At 40.9% G+C, this 21771-nt stretch overlaps 1 protein-coding gene across 1 annotated transcript in view; it reads left to right on the top strand.

Moving 5' to 3' along the window:
- Window positions 1-21525, top strand: part of COLQ (collagen like tail subunit of asymmetric acetylcholinesterase) — a 43329-nt gene extending 21804 nt beyond the window's left edge. Inside the window, exons 7-17 of the mRNA XM_086741586.1 lie at window positions 1821-1883; window positions 2910-2936; window positions 3591-3635; window positions 4413-4448; window positions 5359-5439; window positions 9660-9756; window positions 12220-12359; window positions 15185-15304; window positions 15914-16034; window positions 18337-18439; window positions 20581-21525. Of these exons, the coding sequence (XP_086597712.1) occupies window positions 1821-1883; window positions 2910-2936; window positions 3591-3635; window positions 4413-4448; window positions 5359-5439; window positions 9660-9756; window positions 12220-12359; window positions 15185-15304; window positions 15914-16034; window positions 18337-18439; window positions 20581-20650 (903 nt within the window). The 3' untranslated portion in view covers window positions 20651-21525. The remainder of the gene's footprint in view (window positions 1-1820; window positions 1884-2909; window positions 2937-3590; window positions 3636-4412; window positions 4449-5358; window positions 5440-9659; window positions 9757-12219; window positions 12360-15184; window positions 15305-15913; window positions 16035-18336; window positions 18440-20580) is intronic.
- The last annotated feature ends 246 nt before the right edge of the window (window positions 21526-21771 follow it).

Below are 21771 nucleotides of genomic sequence, written 5' to 3'. Positions count from 1 at the left end.
TTCTTTTCTGTACAAACATGCATTCATTCCTGGGATTTTTAATAACCAACAGCAGAAGAAATGGCAGGACACACTTTGCTACTGCAGAGTGATTGTGTCATCCCTGTTTATTATTAAAAAGCTGCAGGACAGTCTTTTACTGAGTGTTACCTTATGAAAAATATATACAGCTCTTCACAGGAGCCACAGTATATGAAGTTTCTACCAGGACTTTTGAGATAACTTTTTTTTCTTCAGTCCAGTAGGACTGCACAAAATGTTTCGTTCAAAGCTGCATTTTCCAGTAAATCTTTGACTTTTCATTTGCTCCGTGGAGTTCAGTGCCCCCACCTGAGAGGACATGATGCAGTAGCTCGTTTCTGCAAGAATAATAGTAGATGGCTTCTGAATTCAAGCTACACCTGGGAAGCAGATCCTCAAGCTCTTCACAGCTATGTTAGATGAGGAACATCATATTATAGTATGTGGGAATGTAGACAAGCAACGAGAGACTATGTCCTAAAGAGGAGCCAGTGTTCACTTTGAACTGTGAGATAAGAAATTGTGTCCTCCCAAAAGCACTGTGGGAGCAGTGAGGACAGAAGGAAGGTCCAACAGCCTTGTTCCCTCAAAGTCTGAATACTGAGAGCAGGGCAGTCAGAAAATTCATTCACTTGGCCTTTTCCTTATATAAGCTCTAATTTTATTTATGAAGTCTTCGTAATTTTGATTTTTGTCTCCTCTTTGTATATTGATATGCTTTTCCATCACTCTTCTAGAAGCATTCCTCACATTAGACTGCAAGTCCTACTTGCTGTTTAATTCCCATTCTTCTGTTTTTATTGTCTCCTCTGACACCTGTCTCCTCTGTTCTCCAGACGGCTTCCTACTTTCATTTCTTCTAGTCTTTATAAATTTCTGTTTCCTGTCTGTCGATGAAGGCTCCAGTCAAATAAGGACCAGCAGGTCTCTGTGCTCACCTCCATAGGTTGTGTCTCTCTTTCCTTTCTCTTGTGGTCTCTGATCTTCCAAAGCCCTGATATTCATCTTCACTATGGTCATTTGCTGCATCAGCTTCTTGCTGCAAATCTCCACTAAGCTGTTGGTTTTTTTTTCTTATTCCTATCTCTGTGCCTTCTGTTTCTTCAGCTGAGTCTCATTAGCTATCTTCTCTTTCTTAGACACAGTTTTGGTCCAATCCCTATTTCTCCTGTTTTGTTTCTTCAAATCTTTTCTCAACTTCTGCCGAGGGAGCAGCCAATGTGAAAATTCTCTCCACTACTATGACAGTGAAGGCCAAAGGACAATAAGAGCCAACAGTATTCTGCTGGTAGGGCTGCTGCATGTCTGCAGGGACTACTCTGTATTTCACCCTAGGCATAATTAGCTGACAGCAGCCAGAGAAGTTGTTGTAAAGCCTTTTCATGATTTACTGGCTCCAAACCACTCCAAAGCACATAATGTCTCAGAACTATGATAAAAGTAGTCACTATGCCTCCCCAAGCCATAAAGGCTTGCAGCAAAATACCTTTCTTTTCTGCAACTCAGTGGAAGTGGTGCTGGATAAAGACAGTGGACCTTCATGCAGTAAAGGATGCACTGCTGCTGCTAATTTGCTTGCATGTCCTTTAATAGCATCTGGCAAAACTGAAGCACAAGTTACACACCCAAGAAAATGCAAATAGAATAATAAGATAAGATATGAAGACTCAGGCAGAATACAATTACAATATAGACCTCTAACTACGATGCTACACCAAGGTTAGGCTTGTCTCAAGTACATTCAAATATGACCTCATCAGAGAGCCACAATCAATAATTCTCTTTATTGACCCCTTTAGGGTGAAAAGGGAGAGTTGGGTGTGATGGGATTACCAGGTACAAGAGGACCAATGGGCTCCAAGGTTTGTTAACCAAATGGTGCATTTTCAGACATTGGTTTCTAACGCTCTGCTGACAGCTGCTTCCCTCATGAATTTGCTGGAAGGCATTACTCAAGAGATATCTTTTTCTAATACAGCTAAAAAGATATGTTCTCCTTCAAGCAAGGTTATGTTGTCTGGTTGGGCTTGGCTGTGTTTTTTGGCTTTTCATAAAAATGCTTTGGTGTAAATTACTGTAATGCAAAAATATATTTTAAAGGCAAAAATTATATATAATTACATCCCACTAGAAAACTGCAGTTCTGAAGTGTATCTGCCGCGTTAACTTGTGTCTGCAATGTCTTCCACCCAGTTCATAATACTGTGGAGATCATTTTGGTCCTCTACTAAAACTGCACATTTATTGACAGTTGGATAGTAAGCACAATTTTGTCTGGATGTTCTAGTATCTGTACATCATTTCCTATAGCATAGCCTCTGCCTTTAAAAATTCAGGTCACAGCATTTTAAGGTACTTGAAAAAAATTATGTAATTATTACTCAAATAAAGGACTGGAAAGAAGAACTGAACACTGTTGTTTGTTATATATTTCTTAAAGAGAAACTCAGTTTTTTAGTAATCTTCACATTAGAAGATTACTTAAGTACAATTTAAGTGTGTTCTACAGGGAAAAAAAAAACAAACAGAAGAGGAAGGAAGGTTATTGTTAAAATTATTTTAGATTATTAATTATGGCATCTAAGGCTTCATTCACTTTCAGTTACATTTTATTTCCCTTGTTGCAATTTTAAAAGCAATATCAAAGCTGCTGGCTTTACCTGGCTTTTTCACATTGGCTTTTGGGCTGAGTTGTCTTGCCTTTAATGCGTATTTCATAATTCTGTTTCAGTGCAATTTTAGAAGCTATAAATATTCATCTGCATTTACAAGTTGATGCAATTAATTATTTGTGCTTCGTTCTTTTTCTTCACTTTAAAGTTTGAAAGTCCTGCTTCTTGGGTAATCTTGAACGTGAGAAGCATTAAAATATCTATCATTCCCTTTAGGGTTTTCCTGGAACTAGAGGGGAAAAGGTCAGTATGACAACAGAATAATGTATAATTTAACAATTTGAAACAGTTGTATTTTAAAAAGTAACTGTAGAAATAAGATTTAATGTTGATGGAGTAAAGTCTAAAGGTCCCACTGAGAAATGAAAACAAGCATCGAGAAGAGCACAGTCTTGTGGCTTGGGCTAGGATACTAAATAACTGTTTTACACCCCATCTTCTTATGAACAAGTTACTACAGTGCACCTCACTACAGTTTCCTCATCTGTAGAATGGCTATAATAACCCTTAATTGTTGGTCTGGTTTATTTAAGCTATATATACTTTGGCACAGAGATATTTTTTATTGTAGGACCATAGAGTGAGACTAGAACTTGGAAGAAGAAAATTGGGGGAAAAAAAATCAAGTTTGGAAGTGTTACATCCAGGAAAGCATGTGTTTAAAGTAATTATCTAGGGAGAACGAGTCACTTTTCCTACAAGGCTTACTCTTAGTTCTGTTATAATACCAACAAAAGTAATAAAGAAACATTTTTGGGTATGTACCATATACCTCACTCTGGAGATATTACTGTATTTTGTGTGTCTCCAAATAACACCTCATGTAAGAAAAATATTTTTTGCTTGCTTATGAAATGGTAGTAATTAAGCTGTTATCACCCTGTTATCTCTCTCTAGGGATCCAGAGGTGACAGGGGTGACAAAGGAGTCAAAGGAGATCAGGTAATTTTCCTTTCCAAATGGCTGTGAGCTTTAGCTGAATGTGAACATGAGGAGCAATGTACTTCTAATATCAAAACCCAGGAATGGTATGGACGGAGAGAGCCTCAAGGCATCACCCTGAGAGGGCAAGAGTGGTGAGGGTAGGCGGTGGTCCTACCTGATGGGAGGGCGGTGGGGCAGCCTCCATGTCCATGTGCCCCCCAGCCCCAGCACGTAGCAGGGTGATGAGGCAGAGGGGGATTTCCCTGGAGGTAACCTCAATCTCTCCTGGCCTCTGCAGTCCATAACCTAGACAGCTTGCCAAAATGCATTTGGCTGGTGATATGATAATGCTGTGAGGAAATAAAAAAAAAGGGGTAGGGGGGAAGAAGGGCAGGGGGGGAGTGAGATTCTTCACTTGGGGTTTCTTTTAACTGAGAAAGGAAAAATAAACTGCTTTTGATGTAAATGGAGAAATGACATTGCCAAAGGCAGGCTTTGGGAGTTGTCCAGGTAGCAGGGCTGCCTGTAGACAAAGCACAATCAGGATATTTTTGCCAGAGGAGAGGAAGTAGGCAGCAGAAGATCGGATGGAGAAGTAGAGTAATCGTACAAGGGGCTTTATAGTAAAATTTTGCTATAATTCTCTACCTACTCCATCACCTGCAGTGCTGAATCACAGCGTGGGGTTTTTTAATTGATGTACATGGCACTTGTTTGTCTTCCTTCCAAGGAAGGTGCTGCTTTGTCAAAGACCACTCCACATTTCTTGATTATTTTTCTCCTTTTACTTTGTAGGGAGAAATAGGCTTCCCTGGAATGCTGGGACAAAAAGTAAGTGGGTGTGATGTGTTGGAGAGTTGCGTTAAGTGCTGACATAGGGTCAATGAGTGGCTTCAGGGACATCCTGGAAAGTATAAGACGCTGAAGGTCTTGCCTCAGGGACCAACATTTCTTGGACTTGATCATATTTTTTAGGCTTTTTATTTTAGGAGAAAACTCTGATATTTAGCTGTTTGTTGTTGTTTCTCTTTTTTTTCCCCCAGAACATTGATTTAGTCATAACCTTCCTCCTGTTTAACATATTCAGAATCTTGATTATACATTCATAACTACTCTAATTGTTTAGGTTTTATTCACTTGAAGCTAAAAAATGTTTCTTTCGTGATACTCTGAATCAGAATGGCACTACTATAAATAGCAGTGATAACCCTGACCAGTTTTTATGTCATTGTTATTCTCTACTTGGAAAACAATCAAAATTCAGACATTGGCTTATGGATAGAAAACCTAAAGGAGCATAATATTGTGACATAATCACATCTTATCTCTGAAATTAGGATAAGGAAATAAGGTTGCTTCTAAGGAGGCTAGAAGATAAGTGAATTCACCTCTCTTTATCCGAGTGATTTTATTACACATACCTCTTAACAGCAAAGCAAGATATTGCCAAGAGGTCAGAGAGTTTTGCCAGCCTTGACCTCTCCAAGTCTCTGAGCGTGTTTCAGATCTCTCTATTTGGCCTCCTCTTTAGGAAAGGATTTTTCAGGAAAATGAGGGTAAATTGCAAGAGATATTTTTTACTTTATGCTTGTTTTAAAATATTTTATTATAATTTTGTATTTCTGAGAAAGAAACAGTGGCAGAGGAATCATGAATGAAAGCACTGTCCATCTGCTGTCTTCTATGAGGCAAGTATAACGATGTATTTACATCCTGCTTCCTTCCTTATGCACCCACCAAGGGAGAGATGGGCCCGAAGGGACAATCTGGAGTACCAGGACACAGAGGACCTATAGGAAGACCCGGAAAACGAGGCAAACAAGTAAGACTACAGTGTTTCCTTTTCCCGTGACTCATGGCATCTCTGTGGTCATGGTGTATGACCATGTGGTCTGTGTTCTCCTGTTACCATGCACTTTATCACACGGGGAGTGGATAGAAACCCTGAAACACGTCACACGTGCACAGGCTATGCAGGAACTAAAGCTTCAGCTTTAGGGCTGGAGCCTTATCTGTAGCATCCAAATTCCTGGCCATGCAGCTCTGGGAAAGTTGTATTTTTCCTGGCTTGGTAACGAACTTGCGGAATACAACTTGAGCAGACCTTGAACACCTCCTTTGAATCTTAAGCAACACAGAGTGATGGTCCCAGTCCCACTCAATGCCTAGAGAGTTGGTGCAAGGTCCAGGCCTCAGACAGCGTGGGATGTAACAGCATGGTGCCCTACACTTTGTAGATTCCAACCCTGAAGCTGACCTAGGGAGTACAGCATCTCGATTTACAGGCAGGCTGCAATGGCAAATGGGATATATCCAATATTCAACACATTTCAGCCTGCCCAGGTGCCATCCTCTGCCCCTCGTAAAAACAGGTTCCTGGGATGAGTGAAGGAAGGTTTGTAGGGAAACACTGTCTTTCTGGGTCTCTGAATACACTCCTGGTTTCTAGTACATGCATTAAGCGTACATCTGTGCCCACTCAGGCTCTGCCCTTTCTGCTGGGCCCACCTGGAGGACGCTTTCTGTCCACACCATCCAATTTGGCTGAGTCAGGCTTTGCTCAGGCCTAAGTGTTGATCAACACAGATCAGTTTGCAGAGCCACAAGACCTTGGAGATGTCCAACACACAGTGCAAAGGACCAAAGCACTAAAACACCCTCTCTGTTTCTCCCATTTCCTCTGTTAACACTAAACCAAGATTGATTTGTTAGACTGGACATTTATATGGCAGTTCTCACCATAGTACTGCATGCCAGCCAGATTCTTCTGCTCTGAGAAAGGTCAAGAAGACACATAATGACCTTAAGGGATAGTAATCTTATATGGAAGCTGTTTAGGAATGAGATGGTTGGCAGATGGTCCTTATTTAGAGTTCAAAATAATTATGCTGGTAGAACAATTTTTTCAGACTTTCAGATGAATTGTAAAGATCAGGAAATGTGTGTAAATTTGATACTGACTCCTCTACCATAGCGTTTTCCCAGGAGGAGGTAGCAATATTTGTATAGTTACTTATTCAAGTCACCAAATGGGCCTCTTTGAGTGTACCTTTCCTTTTGTATTTATTTTAAGCAATGATATTGGGCGTACAAAGACAACCGGTTCCTGGTGCCCTGAATTGCCATCTGCATAGCCTGCTTCTTTCTGCTGACTAGCAGGGAAGGGAACCTATTCTTGCTACACCAAGGTTGGTGTTAATGTACATCTACTCAGATATAGGAGCTTGTAGATGAAGTGCTTAATGGGCTTAGCTGAAAGTATATTATTTGCAGTCTGGTTATGCCAGGCGTTGCAAACGGAGGCACATGCCTGCTTCACTGTTGCTCTCATGCCATCAGCTATTATCTGAAGTGAAAGAATAGCCAGCATGGGGAAAAATTAAAAGTTGGATGTTAGGGAGGGAATAACAGGTCACCGAGTAAGGAAGATATATGCAATGTGAGTCTGCTAAATGACCCACAAGAAATATTTTTCTGTCCTTAATTTTTCAGGTTCTGAGAGCTGATGTGGGCTCTTTGCTGTTTGTTTGGGGTTTTGTTTTCTTTTTTTTCTGTATACTGTGGTCATCTGTCCTGCCAAAGTAATATTCACAGAATATCTCTCTATAGCATAAGGCAAAGAGAAGACTCAGTGCCTGCAGACCAACTTAAACACAGAGCACTCCTTAACCTTAGACATTTGTCTCATTACCAAGTGTCTTAATCAAAAAGTGGTGACGTAAGGCATGTCATAATTTAAGGCAACAATCAGTGTGACTAAAAGACCTATAGTCTGGCCCTAAATTAGGATTTCCAGGCCCAAGGCTCAGTACACAAACCCTTTTCTGGTGCCCTGAAAGGAATTTCAGCGTTGATCTCCTGCATGAAAACCAAGTTTCTCTCTCTGTAGTTGGTGAACTAGCTATTTCCTTTCTTCTTTCCTAATCCTTTGAAAAAAACTTGAGAGTGTCTATCTCTGTGGGTCTGGCTGCTGCCTTTAATTGCTGTAGCTCTCTGGCTGTTTGTTCAGCTGAGAGGATAATTTCCAAAAACATGGGGCCGTTTCCTGTCTCTTGATCCAGCTGTCCTCCAGATAAAAGCAGCTAAATTGGGAAGGTGTCACTTCCACTTCCATTTTGAGATACGTCTTGATTATCTGACTGACTTCTTCAGCTCTTCCCTGCCTCGGGGGCAGGCTCTTCCTAAAAGATGGCCAGGAGGTGGGAGTCACCAGTCACAGCCTCACTGCCCTCTCACTGAGATGTAACACCCAAAACATTTGCACTTGGAATTGACACTGAGGAACGAGTTTAGAGTTTCAGTCTTGATGAGAAAGAATGGCTTAGTGCTTTAGATAACTTTGAAAGAAAGGAGAGAAATATAAATACTGTCTGTGGGAAAACTTCTCTGACTGTCATGGGTGCATGTGAAAAAAAAAAGGCAAAGATAGTCAATATCAATCATTGCCATTATTATTTATTCTGTCTATGCTAAACAAAAGAGCATTAAGCAATCATTCCTCCAAAGCAGGAGACGCAGAAGACAGCTACTTTTCAGACAGTACATGTCCAACCAGCACTGGCTTTCCTTTGCCACATCGCTATTGTGCGGTGGAAAGGGATTTCCCACAGACTTCTTTGGGGCTACAAAATCCTGGTCTGCTAGTTCTGTGTTGCGTAATGTAAGAAGTAATTAGCATTGCTGACATACACATAAATCCTGAAATATTTTGATGGCACAGAGCTTACCTAATAGGATTAAGCAAAGCAAATATTCAATTAGTTCTTTATGGGCCATGGCAAAATCAACCTTCCTCTGTTGAAATGGTGCAAGTGACATTCAAACATATCCATGGGATACAACATATTATATAAGAACAAATTATTTCAGCATATATTACTGTATATGCTTCATTACTCTGAAATTAGACATACATCATCATGCGCATGTGAATGCACATTAACCTGGAATTACACCATCTTCCAGGAATTCATCTCCTTTGTCATTAAATGAAAGCTTACATAGCGCACATCATTTTTATTATGCTAAATAATTTATGCTGTTACCTAAGAATCAAATCAGATATTTCAACTTTAAGCTATGTAATGCACTTCTGACACACAAAGCTGAGAAATCCAAGCCTTGGAGAGTATATGAGCAGGAAGATGAATATCATCCTTTTTAATAAGTGTCACCATATTAAATTCAGGAGCAAAACCAGGAAGATGCTGAACAGTTCTAGGCTGAAACTTTCAAATACCTAAGGGTATGGCTGCACAAACAAGCTCCCATGAAGCAAATTAGGGCTAATTTTACAGAATATTAGCTATTGTATGGAATCTGTGTGTAAGCTCATCTCCCATAGGTAGTTTTGCAACATTTTGACTGAGTGGTAACATACCAGAGGGACACTGTTTGTCACCATGAGTGTTGAAAGACACTAGCTTGCATTTTTTAAAGCCACGCTCTTACTTGCCTTGTGGTGATTTGTTAACACAGCTATACCTGTGGCGAAAGTAAAGGAGATATAAGAGTCAAGGTACTTCTGAAAATAGTGTGGCCTTCAAAGTCTTCTGAACCACTGCACCCTAAGACTGAGAAATGTCACTATGGAAGCCCTTGCCAATTCCTTAGTGAATTTTCTCTTTTTTTTCCCCAGAGTGTATTAGTGCAGCACTAAGGATTTCCAAGGTCAGTTGTTTCAGCTCCACCAGCCCTTCCTTTCTGAGCTGCACTGAATCACAGAGAGCTACAGGGGTAAAAAGGCATCCTTAAACAAAGGCTATAAAATTATTGAAGTTAGAGCAAGGTGATTCCTGACACCACACAAAGGAGATCTCTGGGACCATTCACAGTTAGGAGCAGAAGTCCTGCCTGGACATGCTTTTCCATTTCCACGTAGAAAAGGACAGCACCTCTTCATTGGGGTGGTGATTATGAAGCTCATGCTACGTGCTTCTATTGGCAAATGTCTTGGCTGTCTTGAAAGGGAAGCCAGTGCTGGCTGGAAGATGCTATGTTATGAATAGTTTATCAAATAAATGGATGTCTCCTCTCTCCTAGGGACTAAAGGGAGACATTGGACCTGCAGGTATCATGGGTCCACCTGGAAGGCCTGGTCCTTCTGGCCAGCCAGGGCCCCCTGGACCTTCAGGATCAGGTAAGCAGGAGATCAGGTAGTCTCCTAAACAGTGTCCCTGCTCCCCTCCTGACTCATCACGTATGTCCTTTACAAAAAGTGCTGTAGGGCTTAGTTTTCTTCTCTGCTGACAGTAAGGAGAGGATTTCTCATGAAGGCAGGTCATGCCATCCTTGTCCATTTTAAGGACTGTATACCTTACTTTAAAGCCTACATTATGGCTTCTGATGTTTCAAATAAAACAAAAAACATAGCCTATTTGGTTCCTGTGGGACTTTGGTAGATGGGGATGATGAAAAGCCATCTGGCAGTCTTGGAGGGACTAGTTAATCTCCATCATCAGAGGTCTGCTGCTTCTCCAGATACCCTGGCTTACAGTGAAAGATTGTGATTTCTAATCAGCCAGGACATACTCATTCTGTGTAGCTCTGTAAAAGAAAAACAGATGAGACTCAAGTCACAATGACATTAAGGAAAGAAAGGAACAGAAGGAAAGGGATAGGAGTCAAGGTGGCAGGGGTGGAAGTGGAAAGGGCAGTGGAGAAAAACTTCCTCTTTAGCAAGTGTTGGAATTCATAGAGTTGTGTAATGGTTTGGGTTGGAAGTGACCTTTAAAGGTCATCCAGTCCAACCCTCCTGCAAGAAGCCTTCAGCTAGATCAGGTTGCTCAGAGCCCTGTCCAGCCTGACCTTGACCGTGTCCAGGGATGGGGCATCTACCACCTCTCTGGGCAACCTGTTCCAGTGCTTCATCCCCCTCATTGTAAAAAATTTGTTCCTTATATCTAGTCTAAATTGACCCTCTTTTAGTTCAAAACCATATCCCCTTGTCCTATTGCTACAGCCCTGCTAAAAAGTTTGTCCCCGTCTTTCTTACAGGCCTCCTTTAAGTACTGAAAGGCCGTAATAAGGTCTCCCCGGAGCCTTCTCTTCTCCAGCCCCAGCTCTCAGGCTGTTCTCATAGGAGAGGTGCTCCAGCCCTCTCATCACTTTTGTGGCCCTCCTCTGAACCCGCTCCAACTGGTCCATGTCCTTCTTATGTTGGAGGCTCCACAGCTGGACACAGTACTCCAGGTCTGGAGCCCTCAGATGGAGACCTCTGCTCACTGCAATTGCGTGTGTTGCAGAAATAATGAGAAAAATCTTGTAACTGATAATTGTACAGCTTCAAAGCTATGTGTGCACATAAACTCTGAGCAGCTTGTGGGACCAAGTGTAGACATGAAAGACAATACACCACCCACAATTTTCAGTGACACTAAAACCCTCAGGTAGGGTTTTCTCAACCTGGTTATATACTAGAGTATCTGAAAAGAAAACTTAAACCAGTTGGAAACTACTATTGCTTCAAGTGGACTACAGCTGCTTGTACTGCAGCCGATCTCTTCAATATCCTCTTCCATTTTGCTTTCCCTTTGTCTTCCCTTGCTTACATCAGTGGGCAGGAGATCTTTTCTTGTGACAGTGTAGAAATGGTACATCTATGAAGCTAGGGGCTGCTTCAAAATCTCCACATATCTCATGTCTCCCATTATGAAACATCTTTGTCTTGAGTAAATTACCTGGAAGTTTTCAGAGAGCAGAATTTTCACCATGCAGATGGGAAGGTAGCCATGATCTTGAGATCACTTTTTAAAGGCTTTATTCCATCCACAGACAGTTTATCTGTCAGGCTTGTTAATCTTTTTCCTCTAGAATATAAATTCTGGCCCTAAAAGGCCTTTCTGTAATGATGTCACTGCTTGCAGTATGGACATGTTGGCTCATAGTCTAATTCTGCAGAGTAGCACATCCTTGACAAAGTTTGAAAGTCAAAAAGCGGTATTTTAAAATTATTTTTATTTGTAGCACCTCTGTATTTCTAGCTGGGTTTTCCTGTACAGAAACCTCTGAAACATCATTGCTTAAGTAGTTGTACAAATGCACAAGTCCAATACGTTGTGAATGTATATGGAGAATAACTCTGCTAAACTTGGTGTGTAGGTCCTGTAGAGTGATCTGTGTGTTCATCATCTCCTGAATTTCTGCAGCTTCAAACAGACTGACATTTATTCTAAGCAAATGGTCTCTCTCAATGGTCTTTGGTGTTCAAAGAATGTGTAGAACATGTAGACATGGCACTTCAGGACATGATTTAGTAGGCACGGTGGTGTTAGGTTGACAGGTGGACTTTGAGGTCTTTTCCAACCTTACTGATTCTGTGATTCTATGATTCTCTCTTTCTCTGTAAAGTTGGTAGAAAATTTTAAAAAGGGATCTGAAATAATAGAACTATGCTACAAACTTGTATCTTTCTCCTGAAGTGCTGTAATTGCTGGTTCTGGTAATCCCTTCCCTCAGTTCCCAGTGATTTGGTGGGAGATGTGCATATCTGAAACTTAGGTAAATGCATATATCCACCTGATCTGTACTTTCCCTACTAAAGCTGTGTTTGTCTTTTGTGTATTTTCTTCGTAACAAGGTAACATGGTATTTTGCTTTCTAGGGCAATTTGCAATAGGACCAAAAGGGGAAAGAGGACTTCCAGGGCCTCCAGGGAGATGTCTCTGCAGATCCCCACAACATGTGAATAACCCACCATATGAGGAATCTGGATTTGGATACAGTTATCCAAAAGTCCCTGCGGTAAGGAGATTTTCTGGGAGAGGATGTGAGGAGTTCTTAAGTACTTTTATTGTAAGAGATGATGTACTCAGTAATACTTTGGATTTAACAGGGAAGATGTCTATATGTGGGCACTGTGTGTTTTCTAGCATCCAAAACCTCTGAGATCCATTCAGTGCAAGAGTCTGAGGGCTATGTGATTGAGGTACTGAAATGCAACTCTTTCAAACCATCAGTAATGTAGCACGTGTTTGGAAACCTTTTTTCAAGTCTGAGGATGCTGTCTTCTGTCTCTTACTATACTTATACTTACTGTTCTTTTTATTTCAGTAAATTGAAATATATTTCAGATTGGCCAGTGAAGTAAGCATCCCTTTCTTGCTTATTTTTTATATCTTCTTCTGCAAAGACAGTCATTTCAGAGTTGAACATTGGGGTCAAGCATTTTGCATATATAATAGAGCTTTCTCCCAAAGCACAGACCCTCTGCCTTGAACCAAAAAGGAGTCTTCGCAAACCATAGGAGTCAGACTTCTGAACTCCTGTATGTAGACATGCACTTCATATAGCTAATTTAAATCTCGATCCATCTTGAAAGCATTTTTTTTGAGCAAATTGGACAAAGCACTTTAAAGGACAAGTCATTGCTGAACCTAGCAATTTTTCATCTCATTACTTCATTTCTTTGGGCTTTGTAAATACTATTTTTGTACTTTCCCTTCTTCTGGGCCCTGCCTTATTATTCTGTGCATCACAGCACTTAATCAGTGATGAAAATGCTACTTTGCTGCTGTGTACCAGCATAGCCCAGCCACTCCACTCATGCGAGTGGATATTGCGCGGTGTCTGGTCATCTCTGAATGACAATAAGCAGCGATTAGCTTTGTTAACTTTCCCATCTGTCACAGTTGTCAGAAGACTGCTACAGCGTGTGAAAGGGACATACTCACAACACTGTCCATTAAAGTGGGTCATTGAACTCAATCTTTTGCAGGAGCGTACTGCGAGTCTTGTCTGCTGCTTGCTGGTCCCTCTCTGTGCTGCATTGCAAAAAAGCCCACGTTAATTTTAAAACTTAATGATGAGAGAAGAAAGTGCATGAAATAAAGGTGTATACCACATCATGCTGCATGCTATTGCAAAAAAAAAACTATTGTGTTCTTCATGGCATGGAGAACTCATAGGAAAAAATACGAGGCTCGCAATATTCTGTGTAGGTATTATCATCCTCCTTCTTCATCAGGCACAGTTTCATATTAGATCTTAAAAGATGGTAATGAGAGCTAAATACCTAAAATATAAGTACCTTGAGCTACTGCTATGAACTCTCATTTGATGGTGATCAGGTGCCGTTTCGTTCTTAGACATGCGGGATAGCAAAGAAGCAAACCTCAGCTCTGGAAGTGGAACTCTTGGAGAGCAGTGCTCCCTGTCTGCCTGCCCCATTTCTTTTACTCCCTTGAGTGTCAAGAGCAGGAGCTTAAACATTTTTTCTCTTCAGATCCACATGTAGCAGTTTTGAAGCCTGCCTTGTACCACTTGAGAACAGTAAAGACTCAGAGATGATGCTCTGTGCACCCAGTCCCATTGTCGCCCAGTTTGCCAAAGCTGCATCCTACCGCAGCGCCATCACCCACTGCCCATCAACTTCTCTGGTGCCAGCACTGCCAGAGGAGGGGAGAGGCTGGGAAATAAAGCACTAGTTTTGTGTCACTGGCTAAGATTCATTCCACTTTTTAAATCTTCTGCAATTTCAAAGGCCAGTATCTGTGACAGAGAGCTTTGGAGAGCAGATCTGCTATTGATTTCATGAGAAATTAGAGCTGTGGGGCTGGGACTTGAGCTCCTGAACACAACTGCAGAATCAGCTCTTTGCTGGCTTTCTGTTTCTCTGCTTTCATTCAAGCTGAAGGCATTTTTATTCAATGCTTCTTTAATGAAATTGGCCTTTGTCAAGGGCTATGGGAATATTCTGCTATGTAAAAATTTCAGGGTAATTTGTTTTAAAAAGAGCCAATTCTGTTTATTCAGGTGGGAATCTGGCTCAGCTCTAAATCTATTTTACTCAGAAGCACTCCATTTGCTTTTTCTTAATTTAAAAATGGTTTTAATCTTGCTAGAATTAATTTGATTAAGCTGCTGAAGGAAGAGATTATTTCCTAATGCCCCTTACAGCCATTTTCAGTGACTGAGACATTGAAAAAAATGGTAAGAGAGCAGGTTGTCCTAATTTTTCAATTTTGAACTTTTTTTTTTTCTGTTTAATTGAAGACTTGGCTTTAGACTAATGTATATTCATATAAAGAAACATGCTTTTCAACACCAATTAAATCTAAACAAAGTACGAAGTAGTAAAAGATAAGTGAAGGTTGCCGTGAGCAATGCATTATTTATTTTGCAGCCATGAGCATACCTAAAAAATTGTAGACAAACCCACAAAAAGCACTTATGCCCATATGGATTTTGCAATTGTTCCAGCATCTAACCCTCTGAGCATCTAACAGTTTTTCTCAGCAATGACTGTGCACGAGTATTTGATGATCATTACTTGTGGATGTGCATTTTGAAATAGGGGCCGTTGTAGTCATAGCTAGGTGCTCAGGAAAGACCATTCTCCTTTGAAAACTCATGTCTCTTCTTACCAGTCACGAAGGAACCTCTTATGGTCTGGGAGTCCATGGATGTAAGTTCTCACACCGTTCTGTTTCTGAAAACAACAAAACCATTCTTCTGTGTAATTATTTGCCTGTTTGCAGATACATATGTCAGTTGGCAAAACTAGATTCCATGACAATCCAAAATAATTCCTGAGAGGGTTACCAATCACCTCTTTTTCTGTGCCTCAGATTTTTGTGGTGAATAATCAAGAAGAATTGGACCGGTTAAACACCGAAAATGCCTTAGCTTTTAGAAGAGACCAGAGATCTTTGTATTTCAAGGATACCTTTGGATGGCTCCCAATCCAGGTGAAAATATGACTGTGGTCTCAGAAAACTCGTGAGTGTATGTTTCCTTTTTAAATACAGAACATACATCTGTACTTAAGGTGTCATACAGAATCTGTGAAGCAATTGGAGAAAAAGCTCGTTTTTGAGCACTGCCAGAACTGTACATAACTATGCTGTGATTTTTGTTCACAGAAGTCTTAGTTCCTGAGGCATTAACTCATTAGTGTTGCAGGTTTTGCTAATCTCCCTTGAAGCAGGCTCCACTGGTGAACAAACTGAGGCTAAGTTTGGAGAATTACAATAGTAAAGAGCACTTTTTATTTAATACAAAATAAGGCAAAACTCACAAGGGTACAAAGTTGCAGAAAAACATAAGCCCTGCAAACCAAAACCATATATTTCCTTGTTGTTTTGAGGAGCTAAGCTAAGTCCTGCTGAAATCAGCAGCAGGATCCTTCTTGTGTCTACTGGACTTTGAATCAGATTCTGTACAAACCCTGTGAACCACCAAATAGTGGGATATGAAAACTGGGTTGCGGGATCAGCCTCCCACAGGCCTTCACCTCTGCTTGCTTGCTGTGCGGCTCGTGGTCCAGTTCAGTAACCACTGTTTGTTTGTTTGGCCAGCTCACCCCTTTCTATCCCGTGGATTACCGCTTCGAGGGTGGTGGTACCTGTGGAGATGGGATTGTACAGGATGGGGAAGAGTGCGACGATGGCAATGCGATTGTGACTGATGACTGTATAAGTAAGTGACAGTGCATCAAGAGCAGCCTCTTTCCACCAGGAAACTAGTGCACCACCACTGCATTAGTGGTTTCCATGGGGTGCACTGCTATGTAAGTCACACAAGTGTTTCACTCAGGGGAGCTTGCATGGTTTGTGGATTGAGTGCAGGCATGGGGAGAGGGCGGCACAACAACTGTATTGTGAAAACTGAGGTCCTTCATGCACATGGATGCCACACACCAGCACAAGAAAGAGGTAATGCCAAGTGCTTCTCCTGCATCCTCATTGAGGACCGTGTACCTCACTGAGCAGAGATGTGTGTGGTCAGAGCAAAACCGCTGTATTTCAGGGGCCAAATCCAGCAGCTGGTTTACATACACATCTTCCCCTGGCAGGGGCTGCCGGCTTTCTGGCCAAAAGATGGAGCATAACTTTGCAGTGCACCACAAACCCGCTTAGGACAGACACTGTAGCTGGGTGTTTCTAGCAGTAAGCTAGATCCTGAGTCCAGTAAAACCACTTTGGATTTTGTTATTTACATGCATAGGGAAGGTATCAGCCCACTATCTTCACTGTTAGGTTTACACAGCATTTGATTGCTGTCTAGTCAAGCTTCCTATCATTTTGCTGGTTGTGGATAGCAAAGAGCATATTAGGATACAGCCTTCACTTCTACCTTTCAGTCATTTTTACAGCTTGATTCCTTCCCCAGAGTGCAGCACTCTACACCAGCTACAGCTGACACACAGCAGGTTTGGTATTCTGTTGGCTCTAGCAAAGGGTTGATGCTTAACATTTCAGAACTGGAATCAGCCAACGCTGAAAGATGCAATTTTTCTTTTTCATTTATATAGCCCTCAATTTTTTAGCCTGACTTTGAAAATGAGGTGTATGCAGCCACGCTCTGTATGAGTTTGTCCATCCACCTGTTCATCACCACCCTTCCCCTTATGAGTTAGGAATCCTTGTCAGCTTCTCAATGGCAACAGGGAAGAGATTTCAAAGGCAATGCAGTTGCAACGGGTATAGGGGGACATGTAAATAAATGCCCCCCTAAGCTTGCCTGACTGCAGAGTAATCCAGCCAGAGAGCATGAGCTCTCCAGGCTCCAAGCACGAGAAAATTATTCAATTAGAATTTGCAATCAACTGTGGGGAACAAGCATACAGGAAAATAGCGTTCATTAGTTCTAGTGCCTGCAAAATTGTACATTGTGTGTCTGGAGGTACATGGTGTTACTTTGTGCTATACACTGGGCAAGGCTTCAGGTCTATGGAGGCCTTGCAATACATAGACTTCTGACACTGCTGTGACCCGAAGAGTTGTCATTCAGTTACTTGGAAATGAGCACATTGTCATCATTCTGCTCTTGTGACTGAACCAAGAGAAAAGGTTAACTAATCTTAAGTGGATTTAATTGGAAAATAGGCTTGTTGTTCTTAGAAGCATCAATTTCTCACAAACAGATCCTAGGTGCAATTAATTAATCTATTTGTAAATAACCCACTGTAACTCTTATAAACACTCTGTTCTTGAGTGTCTTTTTAATTTGTTGCTTAATAGTACTTGTGAGAAGATGTCAAAGGGATTTTAGCTAAATTAATTTGTTCAAGCTGTAAAGTCATACTCAAACAGTTGAAGACATCAAAAGCGAAGTCTAGTTGCTAAAATAGCAAGCAAACCCACAAATTACTGCAGCCTACATGCCAGTCACCATGAAAAAAATGTCACAAGGCCCACTCACATTCCAGTCAGTAGGAGTCAGCAGTGGGAAAAACACTTTTTTGGTAATCATTACATCCTTTTTTTTTTTTTTTTTACAGATGATAGGCAATAGGTCTTCATAATTCTGTTCATATGTGGGAATTCACTTGCACTAGACACACATAAGTACTGTGCAATATTGGGTAAAGGTCTAGGTTGGGATTTCAAACCACTTAATGACCTCAGAGTGTTTTTGAAATTGTGACCTCCTCAAATCATTTATGTTTATTGTATTTTATGCTTTCTTTAATTTGTTTTGATAGTAATTATCTATGGTAATAATAATTATTAGAATAAATGCTGTTGTAATTAGTGTTTCTGTAGTAATTATTTTTAGTAGTTATCCATTCTTTCCCTTGGTCATTGAAATTAGGCTTAAAAAAAGCATAATCTTTGTAATGAAGAATATTGCTGCTCCTAAGACAGTCCTTACAGGATGGCCTCCCCAAAATGCCTTGGTTTATACTTTACCCTTAAAAACCTAGTTCCACTTACCTCAACTGCTTCTTTTACATATGAAGTGCTGTCAAGGTATTTCTTTCTGCATTTTTCACTAGGATGCCGGCGTGCTTACTGCGGAGATGGCTACAGACATGAGGGGGTTGAAGACTGCGATGGGAAGGATTTTGGATATTTGACATGTAGAACATATCTCCCTGGGTATGTTTGAGCTGTCTTCACTTTTGTTCAGGTTTTTGTTTTGGCTTGTTTTTTTTTTTTCTCTTTACAAGCTTTATTTAAGTTTTTTTTTTTTTTATTTAAGTATTGCCCACTTAAAGTTTATTCCACTGGGACCACTGCAAGTAGCGGAGGAGAAAGAGTCTATTAGATTATTTCTGTATATCATTGACTTTAAGGTCTAAATCTCATCTCTAAGTAATAAGCACATGCCTCTTTCCTGTACAAAAATAATGATGGCCATATAGACGCACATTTGCACACGTTGTTTGCAAAGATTTTCTCATTTGGTGACATTATTATTGCATTAATGTTCACCCACAATATACCAAGATTAGGAAAGACCATGAGAAAGAGGTGATTACACTGAGGGGAAAAAACCAAACACCCAAACCACAACCTCCAACCAACCTGCTGTTGCCCTTACCGTTAATGGGTACTCTTGGGGTATCTTTGTTTCTGAATCAACCAGTCATCTATCAGGCTTTCCAAAAACCAGGAAATTCACTCAACAGCAGACACAAAGCCATGCATCTGCTTAGCAATGTCCTTCATTTCAAACATCTGCTTATTGTTGACCTGCCATCTCTGCCTTTGTTCAAGCAGCTTCCTCTGGTCAGCATTTTGCCTCCAACAGCAGTACCTCTATTTAACTGTCAGGTATTGTTACTGGCTAACAGGAAACATTTAATTTGCAAATGAAATTACGCACACAGCCCTCGTCATTCATGGAAGAATAATGTGCTAATTGACAGGAGTAAGAAACCACAGGATGTCTTTGTAAATCAAGTGCTGTGCTAATCCTTCCACTGCGATTGTTGGAGCACTCCTGGCGTACCAGATTACGAAAATCCAGACCAGCAAACCTGACAACCTGGAACATTTGACAGAGATCTCATCTTCAGACAGTGTGGAGCTGTTTTCTACTGTGAAAACTATTCCCTTCCAGGAGCCTGAAGTTTGATGCCAAACATGGCACCACAAAAGCTTGAGAAATTTTTATAAATTTCACTTTCCACGTATAATTTCCACTCTGTCTACTTCTTTTAAATCAGTAGGGCGATTAGGGTAGAGGGTACATGAGTTGGTGGTTGCGGTGACCCCTGCTAGAATTATCTTTCCTCTAATTTCTCCAGGACTTTGGCAAACCTAAGCACTTCTTCATAGGTTGCTGATGGAGCTAGCATTTTATAATTTTTGCTTCTTGCTTTTAGACAGGTTAGACAAAAGCACATTGTTTAAATTGAAAATCTTTAACTAATATTATTGTTGCTTCAAATAATTAAGGATAGGACTATACAAAGGGTATCTATGGTAGCGGTTAACTTTAGCTATTAATCTAAATTTTACAATTTTAGTTTCATGGAAACACTTCAAATTTTATGTTGTTTTTCTGAGAATGTGGGTTATCCAAGGACGTAGTTTTAAGCACCTGTTTAATGACTGCTTAATCCACTTCTTGTGGATTATCTGATGGATGGGTTATTCACTTAGGCATGGGCTAGCAATAAAAACTCATCAAAATGCTTATTTTATTAACATCTCTGATAAGGTCTTTAGTAGGTAGAGTCACTGCAGCTCAGTTTAAGTCAACAGAAAGACAAAATTGCTGGTTTTCCTTATTTTGCAAGAACCCTTCCATTTACTTGTTTTTTTTAATTCAAAGGTCGGCATGTGTAACTGTCATTATTTCAAGTACATAAACAATAAGTTAAAGGACAGGCACAGTCACATCTGCTGGAGCTATTGGAAGTAACTGGAAAAACACTTAACTCAGAGCCTGAGGTATCTTGTTACACAGTTCCCGTGGGTGAACGCCAAGGCCTTCTGCACCCACCCTTGCATAACTCTCAAGTCCCACTGCCAATGGGGATTTTATTTTTTTTTAAATTGACATTACTAGGAGTTAAGTCTTCACTCATAGTTTCTCCTGGACTCTTATTTTGCTGACAAGTTGGAGCATAGTGGAGCACTGACAGAAATTACTCTCTTATTTTCGTGCCCATTTGCTGCTCCACATGGCATTTTCTGATGTTCATCACTCCTGCAGAGAGTTACAACCAGTAGCTGTATAGTGTGAACTATAGCATATGTTGAAACTGAGATATTCTCTTTTATTTTAGGTCTTACGGAAAATTGCGATGCACTTCGTACTGCTACATTGACTCTACACAGTGTCGATACTTCACATGAGGGGAGCAGAGGTTGGTAGCATCCCACAGGTAGTGGGGTGCTAGGTGCTACACTATCATCTATCCAAGAAGGACTGGGACAAAAAAAAATCCCCTACCCACCTCTGTGTGAAAACAAACAAAGAGACGTCATGCTGCTGATGGTCATTTTGAGATGTTTTCCTTTTTTCTTAAATTAAGTCAGATTGGGAAAAAATAGGACCACTGCATCCTGTCTTAATAGAGAAATGTCAAACAGTGTTTGCCAGTAAGACTTTCATGTGGCTGTGGTTGGCAACTTGCTCTCCATCACAAATGCAACATTAAGCTACTGGAAACTGAATTTCCCTAACCAGGAATATCGTGTAACAATTACCTCGACTTAGCACTGTTAAACCTACATATAAGCTCTTCAGGGTTTTTGTCTTTAAACCTCCTCAGCGTAAACACGAAGCGTATCTTGGATGCGGTGTTTATAGAGACTTTCTCTTTTATTACAATGTGAACTTTGCAGGTGTTGTATCCACATGAGCGATGACTTCAGCGACATTAAGGTTAACTATACACCTTTGTGGGTCAAAGGAGCAGAGGCTCTTCAGGAAGTGCTTTCAACGTCAGCAAATCAGCCAAAAAAGCTGATTGACTTCACCTTCAGGCTGAGACATTCGGCTGCGTGTGTCTGTGTACATGCAGTCACAGGAGGCCTGAAACTGCAGGCCACAGAGGCCAAACTGGACAAATAAGCTGTGAAGTAGCCAAGGAGCTCTCTCCCAGGAGAAAATCATACAAGGAGGGAAGATAAAGGAAGAACATATTTCCCTGTTTTTCACCTCTGTTGAGCTGGCTGGGCTCTGTATGACCCCGAAGGGGCTGGGATATCATCAGTTACCTGCCTGAAACCACAGCGTGACCACGGACACATCACCTTCACTCCGGTTTCTGCATTGGAAAGTCTTTTAGTTTTCATCTCCTTGTCCGCCCAACCATCACCATTCAGTTACTGGTTATACTCTGTCCTCTCTCGCACTCACTGTTTCTGCTGTCGTGTCTGGGGTGCTCCCCAGTGTACATTGTCACTTTTTTATTGCTGTCAATCAGATCTCGGAGTAGGGTGTTTATGGATGCTCATTCATACTGTGCAAT

Source organism: Chlamydotis macqueenii, chromosome 2 (assembly GCF_036417535.1).
Source record: "Chlamydotis macqueenii isolate bChlMac1 chromosome 2, bChlMac1.mat, whole genome shotgun sequence".
NCBI classification, from domain to species: Eukaryota; Metazoa; Chordata; class Aves; order Otidiformes; family Otididae; genus Chlamydotis; species Chlamydotis macqueenii.
This window is presented reverse-complemented; position numbering and strand designations above follow the sequence as displayed.